This window comes from Tursiops truncatus, chromosome 4, assembly GCF_011762595.2.
Source record: "Tursiops truncatus isolate mTurTru1 chromosome 4, mTurTru1.mat.Y, whole genome shotgun sequence".
Lineage (NCBI taxonomy): Eukaryota > Metazoa > Chordata > Mammalia > Artiodactyla > Delphinidae > Tursiops > Tursiops truncatus.
In genome coordinates, this window is record NC_047037.1 from 28,757,751 (window position 1) to 28,779,196 (window position 21,446).

General features: G+C 46.9%; 1 protein-coding gene across 1 annotated transcript in view; it reads left to right on the forward strand.

Moving 5' to 3' along the window:
* Positions 1-21,446, forward strand: part of NME9 (NME/NM23 family member 9) — a 39,978-nt gene that overhangs the window by 12,861 nt on the left and 5,671 nt on the right. Inside the window, 5 exon segments of the mRNA XM_033856326.2 lie at positions 13,318-13,421; positions 14,671-14,742; positions 16,728-16,844; positions 18,220-18,295; positions 21,113-21,195. Of these exon segments, the coding sequence (XP_033712217.1) occupies positions 13,318-13,421; positions 14,671-14,742; positions 16,728-16,844; positions 18,220-18,295; positions 21,113-21,195 (452 nt within the window).

Genomic DNA, 21,446 nt, shown 5'->3' on the forward strand with positions numbered 1-21,446 from the left:
GGGCTCGAAGCTGTGTCCCCTGCATTGTCTGGCGGATTCTTAACCACTGCACCACCAGGGAATCCTGGGTTGTTTTCGTATTGTTGAGTTTTGTATATTTTGGATACAAGTCCCTTATCAGATATGTGTTTTGCAAATATTTTCTCCCTTGTCTTTCCATTCTCTTAACAGTCTTTTGAAGAGCACAAGTTTTTAATTTTAATAAAATCTAACTTATAAATTTTTTCTTTCATGGATCATTCTTTTGATGTTTTATCTTAAAAAGTCATTGCCAAACCCAAGTTCACCTAGATTTTCTCCTTTGTTTTCTTCTCAAGTTTTAAGGTTTTCCATTTTATATTTATGTCTATGATCCATTTTGAGTCAATTTTTGTGAAAAGTGTAAGGTCTATGTCCAGATTTTTTTTTTGCAAATGGATGTCCAATTACTCCAGCACCATTTTTTGAAAAGACCATTCTTTCTACAATCACTTTCCTTTACCCCTTTGTCAAAGATCAGTTGACTACATTTGTACAGGTCTTTTTCTGCACTTTTTATTCTATTCCATTGATCTATGTATCTATTCTTTCACTAAAATGCTGTCTTGCTTATTGTAGCTTAATGGTAAGTCTCGAAGTCCAATAGTGTCAGTTCTCCAACTTTGTTATTCTTCACTGTTGTGTTGACTATTCTTTGTCTCTTATCTTTTCATATAAAACCTAGAATTCGTTTGCTGTTATCTACAAAATAGCTTGCTGGGATTTTGAAACTGTGTTTAATCTATAGATCACATCTAAAAATATTGATTCTTCCTCTCCACAAGCATGGAATATCTCTCCATTTATATAAATCTTTTAGATGTCTTTCACCAGCTATTATTGATTTCTAGTTTAATTCCATTGAGGACATACTCTGTATGATTTCTATTCTTTTAAGTTTGTTAGGGTATTTTTATGACGTGGCATGTGGCCTATCTTGGTGAATGTTCTATGTGAACTTGAGAAGAATCTGTATTCTGCTGTTCAGAGGAAGTATTGTCTAGATGTCAATTAGATCGGGTTGGCTGATGTTTGCTCAGTTCAACTATATCCTTGCTCATTATCTGCCTGCTGGATCTACTCATTCCTAAAGATGTGGTGTTAAAGTCTTCGATTGTAATAGTGGGTTTATCTATATTTTCTTGGCAGTTCAGATAGTTTTTGCCTCGTATTTGGATGCTCTGTTGTTAGGTGCATACACAGTAAGTATGGTTATGTCTTCCTGGAGAACTGATCCCTTTAACATTATGTAGTGCCCTCTCTTTATCCCTGATACATTTCCTTGTTCTGAAATCTGCTTTGCCTGAAATTAATATAGCTACTCCAGCTTTCTTTTGATTAGTGTTAGCGTGGCATAGCTTTCTCCACCCCTTTACTTTACTTTTAAGTGTCTTTTTTTTTAAACTTTTAAACCTGTGACTTTATGTTTAAAGTGGATTTCTTGTAGACAGCATACAGTTGGGCCTTGTTGTTTTATCCATTGACAATTTCCGTCTTTTAATTGGTGTAGATCATTTACAACAGGTTTGTACTTGTTTTCTATTTGCTCCACTTGACTTTCATACTTAATTTTGAATTTGTAATTTCGTATTCTTTGTCTTAAAGGGAACCTCTTCCGACCCTCAAACCCTGGAGCCACCCCTGCCCGGCATGTATTAACTAGCAATAGAAAAGCTGCATGCCAGTCCTGGTGGGACAGAAGGGATGCAGGGATTCGAGGATGCAACTCTACAGTACATGGATGCACGGGGTCTTTGCTTGGTGGGTTCATATGTCCCAGACAGGGACAAACTCTTTAGCCAATGAAAGTGTTCCTACAGTCCAATTCTGACAGCAAGGGGCGGGACACCCTCCTGCCTTTCCGCTGGGCTCAGAGTAGGCGTGGCTTATGTGTACTCCTGTTTATTTCTTGGCCGCCTTAGGCCAGCGCTATGTTGCCATGACGACCGTGGCTGGGTCGCAGCAAATTTTGTTGGAAACTCTCGCTGCAGGTTGAAGACGGTGTATCTGTTTGCAGTGACTCAGTTTCCCAGGAATAAATTGGAACAGTAGGGATAGCAGGTTTCTGTAGACTTTTTCCATCCGAATTCCTCGGCAGGCGCTCGGATACCTGACGGGCTGCGTGGCCCGGGAGCTCGTACTCTGGCCTCTGCGCGTACCCCTTGGCCAGCTCCGGGGCGGGAAAGGGGCTCCGCAAATCCGCAGAAAATCTTCCGGCGAGCCATGAGCCCGCGGGCCGCAAGCTCTGCTTCTCCCGTGGGGTGTTCATTTTGCATCATTGCGTTTATTTGCTGCCACTCTAACTTAAAGGGGCGGGGGGGGCTTTGTCTGAAGGAGGGTCTCGGCTTGCTGATCAGCGCAACGTTTTGTCAGTAACAGAGCTTCTGTCTTCTTTGCAGTGCCATGGGGAGCAAGAAGGAAATGGCCCTGCAGGTAAGCCTCAAAGAGGAGCTTCCTTCCAGCATTTGACTGGGGTTGGGGGGCGAGGAGGATGGTGTGGAGCGGGAAGTGGAGTATAAAAACGATATTGTGGGCTTCCCTGGTGGCGCAGTGGTTGAGAGTCCGCCTGCCGATGCAGGGGACACGGGTTCGTGCCCCGGTCCGGGAAGATCCCACATGCCGCGGAGCGGCTGCGCCCGTGAGACATGGCCGCTGAGCCTGCGCGTCCGGAGTCTGTGCTCCGCAACGGGAGAGGCCACAACAGTGAGAGGCCCGCGTACCGCAAAAAAAAAAAAGATATTGTTTGCCAGTAGTATGTGACAGACAGCGTTCTCGAACTTGAATATTGTACCTTCCATCTTAAAGGGAAAAAAAACCCTTATCTTGGATCTCTAGTGATGACAAATTTTTTGTGCACTTAAATATAAACACACATAAACTTGGGTGTAAGCTGTTTATGCTTATAGTGCTTATGCAACCATAAAACTCAAACATGAATTAACGTAAAACTAAAAAAACAAGAAAATATGAATCAGTATAATTCGATGTTGACATCTTTTTTTGTTGAAGTATAATTGTGGCTTGCTGAGAGAATATGGTATCGGTTCTTTTAAGTTTGGCCATGTGTCTGTAACTATGCCCTCTCTGCAGACCCAGTTCTCACACCACTACTCTCTAAAATCATTCGCTTATTCAAGAAATATGTTTTGATATTTCGTGCGCTGCACTTTCATTATAGAGTGCCTTACTTCATTTGTGCCTGTGATAAGTGACTCCATAAGCCAGGGTCTGCTCTTTCATTCCCTGGTCCTGGACAGTAAGTGGTGGTTGACTCTAAAGTGATGCAGGCATGGGTCCTGGCAGCGGAAGGGAGGGCTTTATCATAAGATCATCTGGATGATGTATAATATGGATACCTTTGAAAGCACACTTTAAAATGTCTCATAGTCAGTTCAGTCCATCAGGGTACGTGCTCAGGCTCTAGGCACTTCCTGGAGAGAAGAGCGGCAGTGGTCTTGAGTCATCTGATTTCTCCTTTATTGTTCTCTGTGGCACCAGCACTTTACATGTGAATTCCAAAAGCCTAGTGATTTTTAAAAGGGAGAAAGCAATGTCAGGCTGAGGATAGTGTGCAGGAGGCGGGGTGGGGGAGGAGGGAAGATCTTCGGACTGGCAGTCGAAGACTTGATGTAGTTCTTACCTCTTCTCTTAGCCAGCTCCGGGACTTTGGATAAATCACGTAACCTCTCTGGGCTATAGCTTGCTCACCTGTGGAATGAGGATGTTGGGTGAATTATACCTAAGGGCCTTCCGGCATTGATATTCTAGTACTCTAGAGTTATAAAACTTTTCCTCTGTCTGTATTCTGTCTGTAAATCAATTCTAAGCACCTGGTCCTACCACTTATTGCTGTGAATGATTTCCTCAACCTCTCTGAGCCTCCATGCTCTTTATGTAAACAGGACGGATAATGCATAACCAGCAGAGTTGTTATGATGAGACTTCTTTAGACATTTCCAGGCTGGTCTGAATGCTGTCTGTCGTGGCTCTAAGATTTTTGCCCCATACGACTGTCTTTTCTTGTGTCTATACCTTATATCCCCTTTGAGAGTAATAGCATTTTTCACCAATTCTTTTTCCACGCGTATTCCTCAGAGCTCTGAGTTCACTGCGGTCCTCAAAGGAAGTGCTCCCATTTGCTGAGGTCAGGGTGGCTATGCACTGAGGCATCTGTGTAAGCGTTGCCTGTCTACCAGGTCAACTCCTTGAAAGCAGTGCTTTAGGGTCTGCCCACCCAGGAACCCTGTTCTCTCTCTGGGTAAGACTATTTAGGGTTCCTTCTGTGACTAAGACAGGAATTGCAGGATATCAAGAGACAGTGTGGCCAAAAGGTGCCACACATTCGCCATTCATTCTCTACCTCATGTAGGATTTCTCGAGGTCCAGGTATTTCCCATACCTCTCTGTTCCTGCGCTGCTCCTAGGAGTGAGGTTCTTCAGCTGTCCAGAGTCCTGGCCCTGGTGTGGCTCAGTCCATGATGGGGGTGCACCACAGAGAGTTGCCACTGACTGACAGCTGAGTCTCTGAAAGTGACTGTTATGAGAGAGAGGGTGAGGACTCCTGAGTTCTATCATTTTCCTCAGGACTATAGTTGTGGGCTCAGGATGACACCAGTCCAACTCTCTTACGGCCTGTAAGGCATCATGAAGACTTTTCTGTTTTTTCTTTCTTTTTTTTTCATAGAAACAAAAAATGTATGGAAGCCTGAATTATTTAGAAAGATGGATGTTTAATAGAGGATTTGCAGATGTTACATGTTTCCAGCCCTTTTAAAGAGACAAACACCTTAGCATACCTGTGTTAACAATGAGCGGTAATTGTCATGGTCTTTTAATTTATATTTTTTCAAAGCAGCTCTCCACAAAAACTTATTAATTACAAAGGGAAAGAGAATAATTTCACAATGCAGGAGCCTGACAGACCACCTTAATCAAGTGGTCAAAGTGAACATCATCAGGAAGGGGGCAGATCAACAGTGTGTGTCACCTGATAGGATGCAATGAGAGAACATTCTTCTGATTCTGACACTCCAACCAATCCAACTAGTTCCAGCTAATCCAACCAGTTCTGACCAATCCCAACCAGCTCTAACCAATCCAACTAATTCCAGCCAATCCAACCAGTTCCAACTAATCCAACCAGTTCCAACTGATCCAACTAATTCCAATCCAACCAATTCCAACTAATCCAGCCAGTTCCAACTAATCCAACTAATTCCAATCAATCCAACCATCCCAACCAAGCCAACTAGTTCCGACCAATCCCAACCAGTTCTAACCAATCCAACTAATTCCAGCCAATCCAACCAGTTCCAACTAATCCAACCAGTTCTAACCAATCCAACTAGTGTCAACTAATCCCAATCAGTTCCAACCAATCCAACCAGTTCCAACTAATCCCAATCAGTTCCAACTAATCCAACTATTTCCACCTAATCCAATCAGTTCTAACCAATTCAACCATTCCAACCAATCGAAAGATGCACAGCCTGCTTCTAATCAGGAGGAAACACCGAACACACCCAAACTGAGTGGCATTCTACAAAATAACCCTCCTGTAGTCTTCAAAAGTATCAAGGTCATGAAAATCAAAGAACAGCTGAAGAACTGTTACAGACTAAGACAGACTAAAGAGACTTGACAAATAAATCCAGCACATGATTCTGTTCAGATCCTTTGCTATTCAGGACATTATTGGGATGATTGGTAAAACTTAAATGGGCTCTGGGGATTAGATAGTAATAATATATCAGTGTTTATTTCTTGACTTTGATGATTGTACTGTGGTTATGTTGAATAATGTGTTCGGGGATAACAGGAAATCAGGTTAGTAATTTACTTTCAAATAGTTCAAAAAGATTATTTACACTGTACTTGCATATTTTCTGTAAGTTTGAAATTATTTCCAAATAAAAACATTATACAAAAATGTACACTATTAATAATGTACTATTTATAATATGTATTTCTTTGATTCTCATTTCTGATATAAACCAAAATACTTTGTAGATAGATAAGAGAAAAATGTGAAGAAATGGCAATACACGCAACTGTTAATTACTTAGGATGTAGATGTTGGGATATATTTAACAAAAGATGTGCAAAACATACACACCAAAAACTATGAAAAGTTGCTGTGAAAAATTAAGGGCTATTTAATAAATGTTAAGAAACATTATGTTCATGTACTGGAAGACTCAGTCTTGTTAAGATTTCAGTTTTATCCCAAATCGATCCATAGATTCAATGCAATCCCAATTAAAATAATTGCAGAAATTGACAAGCTGGTTCTGAAACGTATATGAAAATGTAAAGGAGCTAGAATAGCCAAAATAATCTTGAAAAAGAAAAACACATAAGGAAGCCTTACACGGCCTGATTCCAAGACTTATCATAAAGCTACAGTAATCAAAATAGTATAGTACTGGAATAAGAATAAATAGGTCAATAAAACAGAATAGAGTCCAAAATAAACCCATACTTACGCAATCAATTGGTTTTCAACAAAGCAAGTTAATAGGGAAATAAATTTTTTTCAGCAACTTTTGCAGAAACAACTATACCTACACATGAAAAAAAATTAACCCCAATCGTTCCCTCACAAAAATTAATTTCAAATGGCTCACAGGCTTAAATGTGAAAGCCTAAATTGTAAAGCTTCCAGAAGAAAATAGGAAAGCATCTTTATGACTTTGAGGAAAAGTTTCCTAAGAAGGACATAGTAGCCTTAACCATAAAACTAAAATTTAATCCATTTGATTTCATCAATATTAAAAACTTCTGCTCAACAAAAACTGTTAAGGAAATTAATAGGCCAACCTCAAACTTGGAGAGAAATTTTTTATAATGCATATTTCTGACAAGAACTTGTCCCCCATCAAAAGTATATATAATCTAATAATATACTTTAAATTGGTCAACAATCCAATTTAAGAAAATGGACAGCTCAATGGACACTTCTCACAGAAGATATACAAATGACTGATAAGCCCATTAAATAGTGCTCAATACCATTAGTCATCAGAGAAAAGAAATGAAAGCCACACTGAGATACCACTACATCACCATTAGCGTGGCTAAAATTTCAAAGCCTCACAGCACCAAATTTTGGTGAGAATGAGGAGCAGCCAGAGCTCTTATACTTTGCTGATAGATGTTTAAAACGGTTCAAGCACTTTAGGAAAAACACTGGCAGTTTCCTATTAAACTGAATATATACTTACCCTATGCCCCAGCAATTTAATTCCTAGGTATTTACCTACCAAAGACAACTGAGAACATGAACACAAAAAGATTTAACAAGAATGTTCCTAAGTCTTTATTCATAAGAGCCCCAAACTCTCTATCAAGCAGTTTGTGATGTTGTCATACAATGGAACATGCTCAGGAATAAAAATGAACAAACCACTGACACACAACTACACAGATGAACCCCCAAATATGCTGAGCCAAAGAGGCCAGTGCAAAATAAGACATGCTGTACTGTTTCACTTATATGATGTTCTACAATAGGCAAAATGACCGTTTTGCGGTACGCAGGACTCTCACGGCTGTGGCCTCTCCCGTTGCGGAGCACAGGCTCCGGATGCGCAGGCTCAGCGGCCATGGCTCACGGGCCCAGCCGCTCCGCGGCATGTGGGATCTTCCCAGACCGGGGCACGAACCCGTGTCTCCTGCATCGGCAGGCGGACTCTCAACCACTGCGCCACCAGGGAAGCCCAAAAAGAACTTATTATGACGGAAAGCAGATGAGTGTTTCCCTGGGATGAGGACTGCGGAGTGACCGGGAGGAGAAAGGAGGGAACTTTCTGGGAGATGGAATGTCCTGTATTATGATAGGAGTGTGGTTACCTGGATGTGTGCATTTGTCAAAACTCATTGATTCGTAGCAATTTAGTTCTGTGTATCTCATTATATATAATTTATAGCTCGATAAAATGTATAAAAAGACAAAAAAATGAGTACCTCTCTGTACATAGATACAGATAAATGTCAGAATTTAATGTTGGGCTTCCCCGGTGGTGCAGTGGTTGGGAACCTGCCTGCCGACGCGGGGGACACGGGTTCGGGCCCTGGTCCGGGGGGACCCACGTGCCGCGGAGCGGCTGTGCCCGTGCACCACAACTGCTGAGCCTGCGCTCTAGAGCCCGCGAGCCACGGCTACTGAGGCCCGCGCGCCTGGAGCCCGTGCTCCGCGGCGGGAGAGGCCACTGCAGTGAGAAGCCCACGCGCCGCGGCGGGAGGGGGCCCGCGCGCAGCGGCGAGGACCCAATGCAGCCAAAAATAAAAATAAATTAATTAAAAAAAATAATGTTGAGTAAAAACACAAATTGGAAAAGGATATCTTCAGTATGGTACCATTTATGCATATTTAGGGACACGAAACAATTTTATATAGTGTTTTTGGACAAGTAACAAGTTAAAAAAATTTTTAAATGAGATTTTCTTAGGATAGTGGTTATTCTTGGGGGTGGAGGCAGGAGGAGAGAGAAAAGAGAAGAGAGGATTGGGGAAAGATGACAGCCGAGCTGTATTTGTAAGTATTTCATTGAGAGAGAGAACAAGAGCGAGAGAGAACAATAGGTAGATACCTGGAGCAAATGAATACATAAAATTGTCTCCCCATCGTCACCCTCAGTAATACAGCGTTTGTTTCTCTTTGATGCTAGGTCAACATCAGTACCCAGGAACTTTGGGAGGAAATGCTCAGTTCCAAAGGACTAACTGGTAATTTAAGATTATTTTTTAGACCCATCCTTTTCAAAATTGCCAAATGACATATTGAACCATGAAGAGAAAACTGCAAAGAGCATCATTTTCCTATAACCTCGAGTTTCATAAATAAAGAACCAGTAATTTCTTTGTGTTTAAATACATATCTGACTTCAACATCTGTGAGTTCAGTTCAGGAAACTAGTCAGTACTGCCGGATAGCAGGGTTCCCTTCTTTTAGATTATGGTTAGCCATGCTCAGGGCTTGTTTGGTGTTAGGCAACGGAAACCTCTTCTAATTACCTGAGGCACAAAAGGGGAAGGTACTGAAAGGAATACGGGATCTCTCAGAACTCAAGTGCTGGAAGGAGAGACAGGCAACCCAAGCAAGTGGAACCAGGGGCTGCACAGTCATTAGGAAACAGCAAAGCCACTGTCACTGGACCTCCTTGTCGCTGTCATCCTTGTATCAATTATCTATTGCTGAGCAACAATTTACCCCCAAACGTAGTGCCTTATAACACTAAACATGTATTATCCCGCGGTTTCTGTGGATCCAGAATCCAGGGGCTGCTTAGCTGGGTGCCTTGACTGGGAGTCTCTCACAAGGCTGCCGCTAAGGAGTCACACAGAGAATGTCAAGGCTCAACTGAGTCAGATTTACTTCCAACGTCAGTCATTTGGCTTTGGCAGATCTTAGAAGGTCACTTCCAAGCCCATTCCTGTGGCCATTGGCAGGACCTAGGTCCTTGCTAGCTGTTTACCAGAGACATCAGTTTCTTGCCATCAACTTCTCCATAAGGCTACTCACAACATGGTAGCTTCTTTTTTCCCCCAAAGCAGGGCTCAGGGAGGGAGGAAAAGAGAGAGAGAGGGAGAGATACGAAAGTCCCAGCCTTTTTGTAACCTAATCTCAAAAGTAACATCCCATTGTTTTTGCCCTGTTCTGTTCGCCCTGGGTGGAGCCTGCACTCAAAGGCAGAGGGTTACACAAAGGCTTGAATCCCAGGAGGCAGGGCTCACCGGCGGCATCTTAGAGGCTGCCCAGCACAGCTGCTCCCTGTCTTCCTATCTCTGCTTCTTTTCCTCTAGAGATCTCTGGGCTCCATTTCTGTGTCTGCTCGGTTCTCTCTATAAATAAATACGCTTGGTCAGCTGGTATCTGCTCTCACCTCTCTCCATCGCTGCCCCTGCACCCAAGACTTCAGCACTCAAGCCCCCCTCCCCCATCCCTCCAGCCCCTTCACCCACTGTCCCCTGAGGTTTGTCCTCGGCTCCAACCTGTTTCCCGAACATGCCACAAGTTTCCCCACTTCTTCACTTGTATCCACGTTGTTCCTACTACCTGAAATATCATGACCCCTCTACAACCTGTAGAAACCTTTCTCATCCCCAGGCAGTTCTAAAGCAGCCTCCTTGCATGAAATCTTTCCTGAACCTCTGTGCGGTCACTTCTGCCTGGTGTCTCTGTCTCAACCCCCAGCACACACCCAACCTGGTGTGGCCCCTGTGAAGGCAGGCATTCCATGCCTTCCCCCGGACTCTAGCACAGGGCCATTGTCTTTTTCATTTCCATCAGGAGCAGACGTGTCCAGGCCCGGGCCAAGTGGGTTCTTAATAAATGCGGTTCCATTGATCCAGGATGAGGGATTACAAGGCTTTGTTGATGGTGCCAGGTCTTAACTATGTTGTCCATGTGCCTTGCGTGCAACCGGAACATGGCTCCAGGGCAAAACCACCATGACTTCTATTTCTTTAACAACAGTAAGAAAGCCACCAGCTCCTCATTTTTGGAGGACGTGCCACGTTCCAGGCACCCTAATCTATTGAGCGCGGACTTTGTCGAGTCCTGCTCGAAGCACGACACGAGGGAACTGTGTGGACCTAAGACAGCGGGGGCTCGTCTGCCCCTCTTCATCAAGCAGTCGCCAGGAACTCAGGCTCCTCCCTCTTTCTAGAACCAGCAGAGATTTGCTTCCAAGGTCAGTCACCATCTTGGAACTCTGGTCTTCTGCTGGCTCACTTCCATCTGCCTTCAAACACGCGAAAGTCTATTCAGATTTACACAACACCCCCCGCTTTTCATTTTCTCTGCCATTCCTTTCCTTGCTTCTCTTTCTGCTTCCTGCCTTTCAGAGTCAATCTCTTCATAACTTCCTCTCCCGTCCGCAGCCACCTGTCTCCCACAACCGTGGGAAGTGTGCCTTTGTCACCACCACTCCTCGTAGAGCCAGGCAGTGCGAGAGGAGATGGGAAGCTGGTACAAATGACTAGGCTGACCTAGCAATGCAAACCCTGCCTAGAGATTGGCAGCTAATTGGGTCCCAATTTTTTCCTGCCGGGGCTTGAACCTGTTCTCCTTGGTGGGCCTGGATACAGGGTCCTCTGATTCTTCAAGGATTTTTTCCTGGAGTCGCCCAAATGCATTTCTCTCTCGTTCCTGTGGTCTATTGAAATCTCCAAATCCCTCAACTGTGAAGCTGTTGTCCTCAAAGGAGCCTCCAAGAAGCTTTATCCTCCGCCTGGATGTTGAGGAGAACCAGATCCTTCTCTCTGGCCTCTGCCGGTGTCTGGCTGACTTTGGGGCTATTTGCCCTAGACTCTCTGGTCGGCACTGGAAATGCAATGTGTCTGGAATCTAGTTCACTCTCCTCCCTCCCCAGATGCTCTCTCCCTGCCTCCACCCAGTGCTTTCTCTCTGCCGGGCTCAAAGGTGGTCCTTCTCACACCCACAGGACTGCCACCCCCAGTCTTTCCACTACATTTTCAAAGTCTCAGGGATGCCTTCGTTTCTCCCCTCCCTCAACACAGCCACCCCTGTGTCTGGCTTCCTTGTCCCTCTTAAAGCCAGCCTGGCTCTCACTTTCTCTGCAAAACTATGTTGCTTGGCGGAACTAACCCATACTGTTGAATTCATGCATCTTCTTTCCTGGAGTCATTGAAAGAGCATGGGCTGTGGCATCAGACAAACCTCGGTCCAAAACTCGGGTCTACTGCTTGAGAATTTTTATTTATTTATTTTTTTACCTTGGGTTGGTTATTTCATTCCTCATTTATATGGTAGGATAATGATACCTATCTTGCTGGATTTTCTGAGAGAAAAGCAAAGTGCAGATGCTCTCTCATAGCTCAGTAAATATTAACTCTCTCTCCTTTCTAAAACTTACTGTGAACCCTCGTTGCCTAGTAAATCAGGATGGAACTCCTCAAACCCACATTCCCCACTCCTCCAGTCATCTCTGCCACCACTGATCAACCCAACCGCAGCGGCCCCTGGACTCCCCCACCACGCTTCCCACCATGGCCTCCCTCTCTGCCTGTCCAAGCCTGGCATTTCCACAATGCCCGATGCACGTCGCCTCTCCACTGCGAAGCCTCCTCCCCTGAGTCCTACAGTACAGCGTTAAGACAGTGCTGCCAGAGTCTATGCTAATTTTAATAATGATAATTTAGGGAATTCCCTGGTGGTACAGTGGTTAGGACTCTGATCTTTCACTGCTGAGGACCTGGGTTCAATTTCTGATCGGGGAACTAAGATCCCGCGAGCCATGTGACATGGCCAAAAAAAAAAAAAAAAAGGTAATTTATATCATGGTTTATTAACAGTTCTCATGTGATGTGAAAATTTTGAAATGTGAATCTTCAAAAAGTAAAATCGCAAATTGCATGCTATTAAAGCTGGCAGGGCTGGTAGTGTATAAGCAGTGTCCACACTCTGACCCCGTGAGGATGCACTCTAACTGCAGAACAGAAACACCCCCTGTGTGGATCAGACATGAGCTCTGAGTGCTGAGGTCTTTAGGAAGACATCCTTCCTTAAAATGTGACCACCGGTCCATCACCATCTAGCACTTACTTGCTGCATCTGACTGGGCTGGGCAGGTCTGGTGCGTATCCGGTGCACATGAGTTGGCTTCGCTGCTTAGCTTCTTACAGGCCTCGGGGTCTAGTGCAATCAGACAGGAGGGTCCCTCACACCCAGTCCCACCACGCTCCAGAGACTGGGACCAAAGCAGAAAAACGCACCCCAGTTTCCACCTAGGTCTCTCTCAGGTTCACTTTCCAGGAGAATAATGTTGATTTGATAAAGTAAAGTTTTAAAGATAAAACTCTCCTTTACCCAAAGCAAGTGGCTTCCAATGCATCAGGAGGAAAGGTTAATGCTATGTTTATTACCAAAGTAGCTAAGAGTTGGTTGCATCCTGATAGGTCACCTACAGTGACCTCTTCCTTTTAGAAGAGATAGTTTCAGTCTATTTCAAATACGTACTGAGGGCTTCTCTGTGCTAGGCCTGACCCTGAATGTAGCTGGAAGTCCCTTAAGGCAAAGGATCTGTGTTAAGTAAGTGATTTTCCACCATACTCACTTCCTTGTATTTAGAATTCGGAACACTGAGTTCACGAAGGAAAGCTGTGTTGCCACACTCGCTCATACTCTGCTGGGATAATAAGTCCCTTTAACCGCGAAATAAACATCCCTGCAAACAGATGTCCATCGGAGGGGGTTGGAATGTGCAGGTATCAATTTTGCCTGACGTGCGGGGCGCTGGTGCCTGCTGAGCGCTCCCGCTTCTTGGTTCCACGCAGTCGTCGACGTCTACCAAGGCTGGTGTGGCCCCTGCAAGCCTGTGGTGAGCCTCTTCCAGAAGATGAGGATCGAGGTCGGCCTGGACCTTCTGCATTTTGCATTAGTAAGGTCCTCTCTCAGCACAATGTCACACAACTTGTAAAAAACTTAAAAAATTTAAAACAGGAACAGGAAGTTTGAGGGGCCTTTTTCAGATCATCGACAAGGCATCCGTTGTGGATTTTTTTGCTGATACCAGTTTCTCTAGAGAGGAAGCCTCCCCCCCACCCTGCTTCTCGACAGTCCCTGTGGGCTCAGCTGCCCCTGATGCCGGAGCCGGGAAGGCGTGCGGCCACTTTAAGGCCAACACTCCCTCTTGGCTCGTGTCCACTGTGAACCCTGAAGTTTCACTTCCAGAGCACAGGGTTTAAGATTTCTATCCTCGCTCCTTAAAGGGGAACTTTCAGCAAACGCTTACTCAGGTCAGTGTATGGAAATGGGAATCACTTCCAGAGAAGCATGCAAGAGACGCTGGAGGAGCTGCACGGGTTGAGGCTCAGAGACGGTGAACACAGGCGAGACTCTCCCTGAGTTAACTCTTGAGAAGCTGGGCTCCCAGGGCTTGCACTCCTCCCGTGGGAGTGGGCTGTGAGGCTTCTGTGGAGTGAGCGGAGGAGGGGTCTGGATGGGGAGCTTTATCAGACCCGGAGGTGAGCTGAGGACCTTCCTCTGTTGTTGCCACTCGGGGCAGATGTGGGATGTTAGTGGTGGAGCTCCCTTGATCCGGAGCAGGACAAACTGTCACATCTTCCTTATTTTATTCCTCAGAAAACGACACTGGCAACACTTTTTACCAGTATGTTGACAGTTGTTAAGATTCTGATGAAAGGCATTAGAAGAAGGAGCATGAGAGAGAGCAAGCCAGGGCTCCAGCTGGGGAGGGCAGTCACTGTGTGATGTACGTGTGTGCACGTGTGTGGTGTATGTGTGTATGTGGTGTGTGGGAGGATGTGATGTGTGTGTGATGTGTGTATATTATGCGTAACGTATGCGCGTTCATGTGTAGCAGGATGTATGTGCTGGTAGTATGTGTGTGTAGTTTGTATATGTGTGTGTGGTATGTATATGCGTGTGGTATGTATACGTGTGTGGTATGTATACGTGTGTGTGGTATGTATGCGGTGTGTGGTATGTGGGGGATGAGGAGTATGTGCGTTTGGTGTGTGTGTGTGTGTGTGTGTGTGTGTGTGTGTGGTGTGCATGCAATATGGATGTGTATGTGCTCTGTATGGGGGGTGTGGTGTGTGTGTCCCGCACGGTTTTCCCGCCATCCTGTCCCTGCACCCGCTCTGCTGACAGCCTGTTTCCTTTAGGCAGAGGCGGACTGTCTTGATGTCCTCAAAAAATACAGAGGGAGGTGTGAGCCGACCTTTCTGTTTTATGCAGTAAGTACATTTTCAGTCCAGAACTGTCCCACGGCTGCATATCACAAGGGTTCAGATGGACGCCTCTCACCAAGAGGCCACACTGCTCCCAGCGAGTGAATGCTGTTTCCTCCCGGACTCTATTATTTTGGCCGAGGACAGATGCCCTTAATCATGGCACTGCTCATGGGTGGAGCTCTGGGCTTGGGGCCTTCATGAGGGCAGTACCCGGGACAGAGCAGGACTCACTCAGAGGCCTGTGCTCTTTCTGGTTCGTGAACCTCTTATTTTATTTGTTTGTTTGTTTTTGGCTGCGTTGGGTCTTTGTTGCTGCGCACAGGCTTTCTCTAGTTGCGGCGAGCGGGGAATACTCTTCATTGCGCTGTGCGGACTTCTCACTGCAGTGGCTTCTCTTGTTGTGGAGCACGGGCTCTAGGCACTCGGGCTTCAGTAGTTGTGGCACGTGGGCTCAGTAGTTGTGGTGCGTGGGCTCCGTAGTTGTGGGACGTGGGCTCAGTAGTTGTGGCGCACAGGCTTAGCTGCTCCATGGCATGTGGGATCTTCCCGGGACTAGGGATCGAACCTGTGTCCCCTGCATTGGCAAGTGGATTCTTAACCATTGTGCCACCAGGGAAGTCCCTAGTGAACCTCTTGACTGAGGTTTCACTCTCAGTGCAGAGTTTGGAGACCTCCGCAGAGGGGACTTTTCAGCAAACATGAACGCTCCCTCGTGGGGTAGACAAGCTTTGTATTCACCTTCGTTTCATTATAAAATGTGAAGATATGTTGATACAAAGTCAGAAATGAGAGGGGTGATTGATGACCCCCAGTGGTTCAGCATTTGAAAGGTCATCTGGCTGCCTTCGGCTGTGACATCCACCCGGGGCTCCAGGCCCCTGAGGGCCCCCCGCTGTCTCACACCTGGCTTCCTGGTTTTAGGTCACCTGCCAGGCCCTGAAGACAGTGGATTGATATTCTCCTCCTGACCCGGTCCAGCCCCTCACAGCACAGTCAGGGAAACTGGGATCTGCCAACCGGGGCCAGAGTTGTTTAGTTTGGAAAACTTTGGGCTCCTGCCCTTGGCACTGCAAGTATTACAAGTTGGAAGCTTATGGTGAAACATTATTTGAGCTTCGGCTTTCTCGAGGGAGACTGAGGTTTTACGAAGAAACCTGGTGGGGGAGGGAGCAGGGGTGGGAAGCGCTGAGATGAAAGTGCCCTCCGCCAGACTGGCATCAGAGCTCAGTCGCTGAAATGGGATCCTTACTGCAGTGGTTTTCTTGCTTGAGCCTGGAGTGGGCGGGATTAAAGCATAAATCATGATTGGCCGTGTGGGAGTGTGCGGCAGCCCATCACAGTCACACAGCGGCCATCCCCTGAGGGTGGCATGGAAACAGAAGGAGAACCCAGTGCACGTGAACTTCCATGAGTGACTGGCAGGGAGACTTCTGAAAAAGCGAAGGCGGTGAACTCGGGTTCACCGGGAACACCACCTCCACTGTGAGGTCTTCCCTGACCACCCCAGATGGAGCTGGGGATCAGTTATTGCCCCAAATCCCAAGTACCCCATGAAAGCAATGTTCTTATTCTATTGCAACTGTTTCTCTGACACGACCACTCTCTCCCCACTTGACACCCCACTCACGGAGGGTGGCAGCTATGTCTTTTCATGTTTAGTGTTTCTGTTCTCTGCCTCTGTCTTGGTGTTGGCATAGTAAGTGCTCAGCTGATACTTGTTGGGTGAAGGAGTCAAGGAGAGGCCACACTTAGTCACTCACAACCCAGTGCGCCCTGGTCCTCCCCCACCTAACTCCCCGCTGTCCTGAAGGAAGTTTTGAAGGGAGGGGCCTGGGGTAGGGGGCAGAGAAGTGGATGGAGGCTGTGGGCCTGGGGTCCACAGACCTTGACCTTGGGCACGCTCGTAAACAAAGCTCTTGGAACCTCCTGTCTCTTGAAGGAGGTTGCGCATCGTGTGGTCTGAGCGGGACATCTGTGCTGTATTCTAGGGAGGGGAGCTGGTGGCATTGGTTAGAGGAGCAAATGCCCCGCTGCTGCAGAAAACCATCCGAGAGCAGCTGCAGGCTGAGAAGATTGTGCTGGCCGAAGGCAGAGAGCGGAGAGTGGTAAGCGGCCAGCCCACGAGTGTCCCCCAGGCCAGGCCAGCAGGTGCCTCCCCTGCCCCGCCAATGTCTTCACTGTCCTTGGAAAGCTGCATTACATGCCCACGCTGGCTGGAGGCCTCTGAGGGCTCAGGGGAGGGTGCAAGTCCCACTAGGAAATCTTCTTTGAAGTCGTCCCCTTCATCCAGAACACTTTAACGTCTTTTATCCATTTCCCTTTCATCCCCACTGCATCTCTTAACAGCGTTTCTGGAACCCTGACAACGAATTCAGAAATGGACATGAAGTTCCGAATCCAGTAGTGGGTACAAGGAGTCAGCCTCAGGGGGAAATCTCTCCTGGTGACCTGCCCTCCCTTCTCATGCCTGAGTTTGACTTGTGATCCCAGAGGGTTCATTTCTTTAACTAGAAAGGGGTCATTACCTTAAGAAACAAGATCAGCACTGCTTGTGATTTTGGTAAATTACTTCCAGGACAACGGGGACTGCGAGTTTTTCACAAAAAATTGGCAACCTTTGAAAACCGACACACCTTAGGTAGAAGTATCTCCTGGTGCCCCGAGCAGTTGCCAAAGGAGCCTTAACGTTATTCCGCGTTCACTGTTCACGTTTCCGCATTCAGTTCCAAAGAGCAAAGCCCTGTTTTCATAGAATGGATTGGAATCAAATCCCATTTCTTCCCCAGAAAAGTGGCAATTTTTCCCCAAGAAAGAAAATCACAGACGCTTGTACCTACTCCACAGATAAATGATCTCTCTCTGTACTACCTGCACTGTGTAGCCAGTTGCTTACTATTTACTTGCATTTCAATTCTTACTCTGTCTTCTTGACAACTCTCTATTTCATCTTTCTTTTCCTTAGTTTCTACTTGATGCTGTGGAAACAGGCAGACTCTAAACCTTAAGATCAGCATGGATTTCCTGGTCCTCAATCGCTCTCCCTCCCCCGCTCCCTACCACCCAACTACTCAAAAGGTTCCTGAAAAGTTTCCAAGGTTGATAATATATATATATATATATATATATATATATATATATTTTTTTTTTTTTTTGCGGTACGTGGGCCTCTCACTGTTTTGGCCTCTCCCGTTGCGGACCACAGGCTCCGGACGCACAGGCTCAGCGGCCATGGCTCACGGGCCTAGCCGCTCCGCGGCATGTGGGATCTTCCCGGACCGGGGCACGAACCCGTGTCCCCTGCATCGGCAGGCGGACTCCCAACCACTGCGCCACCAGGGAAGCCCCAAGGCTGATAATCTTGACCCTCTTCTTCTGCTCTGCATTTAGGAACTTTAGCTATTTGGCTTCTGCTGGTTTTTGAAGGTCTTTGTGGAGTTTTAATTAGCTAACTACTTACTGTCCATGACCAATTTGTACTAGATTGAAGATGAGGCTCTTTCTGATGAAGATGAATGCTTTTCCCACGAAAAGGAAGATGGTGACGACGAGGATGCGGGTGAGTACAGAACCAACAAGCACGGCAAGAAGGCAGAGCAGACTCGGATTTGATGTGTGTGTGTTTTGTTTTGTTTTAATTTATTTATTTTTGGCTGTGTTGGGTCTTTGTTGCTGGGCGCGGGCTTTCTCTAGTTGCGGCGAGCGGGGGGCTACTCTCCGTTGTGGTGCACGGGCTTCTCATTGCGGTGGCTTCTCTTGTTGTGGAGCATGGGCTCTAGGCACGCGGGCTTCAGTAGTTGTGGCACGTGGGCTCAGTAGTTGTGGCTCGCAGGCTCTAGAGCTCAGGCTCAGTAGTTGTGGTGCACGGGCTTAGTTGCTCCACGGCATGTGGGATCTTCCCGGACCAGGGCTCGAACCCGTGTCCCCTTCATTGGCAGGCGGATTCTTAACCACTGCGCCACCAAGGAAGCCCTGATGTGTGTTTTTTATTTTTTAATTTTTTTTGGCCTCACTGCACGTCATGTGGGACCTCAGTTCCCCTGCCATGGATCGAACCTGCGCCCCCTCTGCTGGAAGCACGGAGTCTCAACCACTGGACCACCGGGGAAGTCCCTGATGTGTCTTTATAAAATATATGAGTAATCAGTTTATTGAGCGATCTGAACTCTGGGAAGATAACCCATAAAATATTTTGTCTCCAATCACCTGACTTCAAACATACTGTGTTGTGTCCCTCCTGCCCTTTAATGGCATCTTGGGCACATTTACAGCTTTCTGATCATGTTCAGTTATAACAACTGTGAGTTTCATGGCAATTTCTGGGCATCAGGAAAGTCTCCCTTAGTAAGATGGAGGGAGTGACGCTAATAAGGTAAAGTAATGATGCTGGTGTTCCCTTAGTCCCTATTTGAGCTAAAGAGTTTGAGCTTCTTTCGCCTTTTTTCTGAAGTGTCAGAAAGTCAGCTGTACTGAACCCCTTCCCTCCCCACAGCCCTGCACCCTCTTCCACTTATGCCCCAAGTATTAACTCATGGATTTTACACTCCTGAGCATTGCTGTCCTTCCTGAACCTTTAATATGAGAAGAACACCTTGACCTGACAGTGGGAAGAGAAGCTAGAGTTTAGAGAGGCTGTTGTTGGCAAGGTGCCTCCTGACGGTCCCTGAGACACCAGGGGAGACCAGGATGCAGCTCAAGAACCGAGCTGGAGAGAGAAGGAAGTTCTGATTACTCCCTGAAATAGAAAAGCTGCTTATTCACGTGTGGATGACGAGGACTCTCTGAGTTGGATCCTAACAAGGGAAGAGGCACAGTTTAGGAGAGCAAGAAACCAAGTGTGAAAAGGAAATCAGCGACTTGGCTTCTGCAGGAAACGTTTGTTGTCTCTTTCTGGGATGACCTCTTTTTTCCCTTCCCCATTATTTTCTCCCAAATCAGGTCTCTCCACCCAGAAAACTACCCAAAGCCTATCCTTGCCCTTAGCCTTCCTCTCCCCCGAGCCTAGCTTCCTGAACGGGGTCCACACTCCTTGGGCCACCCTCTCCTCCGCCCCTGCCCCCTTGCCGCTCCCCAAGGCTCCAGTGACCTTCTTGGTGTCAAATCCAGCGGGCAGTTTCCAGTCATAGCCTATGGCATCCTTCTGTGGGCTTGGCCGATGTCCCCAACGTCTTCCTACTCAAAGCCCTCTTCTCGTCTGGTGTCTGAGATGTCGAGACCTTTCTCGTTTTCCTTCTTGTTTTCTCTGGCCTCTCCGCCACCTCCCCTTCCTTGGCTTCTTTTCTTTTGCTCCCTTTTCAGGCTGGAGTTCTCAGGGCCCCAGCCCTGGTCTCTTCTCTTCTCACCCTATACCTCTAGGCAGTCTCATGAATCGGTCCATTTATAAGGGGATTTATTGTAAGAGTCCCTTAAAGTCCAAGTGTTCATAGGATGTTAGAAATAGTGTTCACGGAATAATGAATCAATTGGCTTGCTTAAAATGATTCACACCTTTGCAGTCCACATTTTTTAGATTTTTCAAAGTAGGAGGCCCTCCTCAGGTGCAGATACTGTCATGCTACAACACAACTGATATAGAAGTTGAAAAGAGAAAATAGGCCGTGGGGGGATATAGAGTCTGTGGAGAGTGTAGGTAGCTCACCAAGGCCAAGTCCATACAAACGGGAGTCTGACAGGGATGGGTCTGTGCCCAGACACAGGGCTCCCCACGGCATCTGCGGGCCTGAGCGGTGGACGGTGGCCACGCGGCACCTTCCTCATCCCCACAGCTGCTTGGACCTATGGACACGGCCCACCAGTAGACTGGCCGGTGATCTATGACTGTTGCCTGGGCTCCAAGCAATGAGCTGGCCAATTCTCAGGAGAGTGTGAACAGAGACAGAGGAGACTGAAGGCGCAGTTTGGTAGAATGTGCTGGCCCTGACCATTCATGCCAACTCGGGGCCTGGGGCAGCCACTACTGACCACACGCCGGGAAAGGCAAAAAGGCACACCGAGAGGAGAACACGGTCGGCAGCACTTAGAGGTCAAGGATCACGACACGGTGACAGACAGGAAGGGACAAGAGCCGACTCTTTTGGTTGTTTCTGGTTTTTGTTCCTGAGTTGTCTTTGACCTCCTCCCCCATCTCCCATCCTCTCCTCCCTCCCCACGCCCTCCCTCCCAGGTTCGTGTCCCTTGCATGTGTCTCTGTCCCTTGCAGCCAGGCTAAGGTTGGGGTCTGGAGCCAGACCCCTGCATCCACTAGAGTCTAGGTCTGCACAAGCACAGCCAAGAGGCCAGGGGAGGGAAGCCGGGGGCTGTATGCAGGGCTGCACGTCCCTGCGGAGGGGCTCCCGAGAGCCCAGCGTCTGACAGCACCATCGCCAGCTTGTTGCAGTGTCATCAGAGAAGGCCTGCACCTTGGCAGTCATTAAACCAGATGCGGTGGTCCATGGGAAGACGGATGAGATTATCACGAAGGTGAGAGAGACAACGCTTACCTTACAGACTACCCTCATGTCTCCTCTGGTGGAAAAACAGGGGTGGAGCATTGTGTAGCAGGGTCTTCGGGGGGAAAGAAGGCTTCTAAGTAGTTTTAATTAAAATTCCATTTAAGTAACTTACAATTTGTAAGTCGAATTGGAGGACGAGGGTCTCCACTGCTTTTAATGTTGCCTTTTCCGTCATCTTTTACTCTCAACACATTGAAATGTGAATTTGGGCTTGCTTTA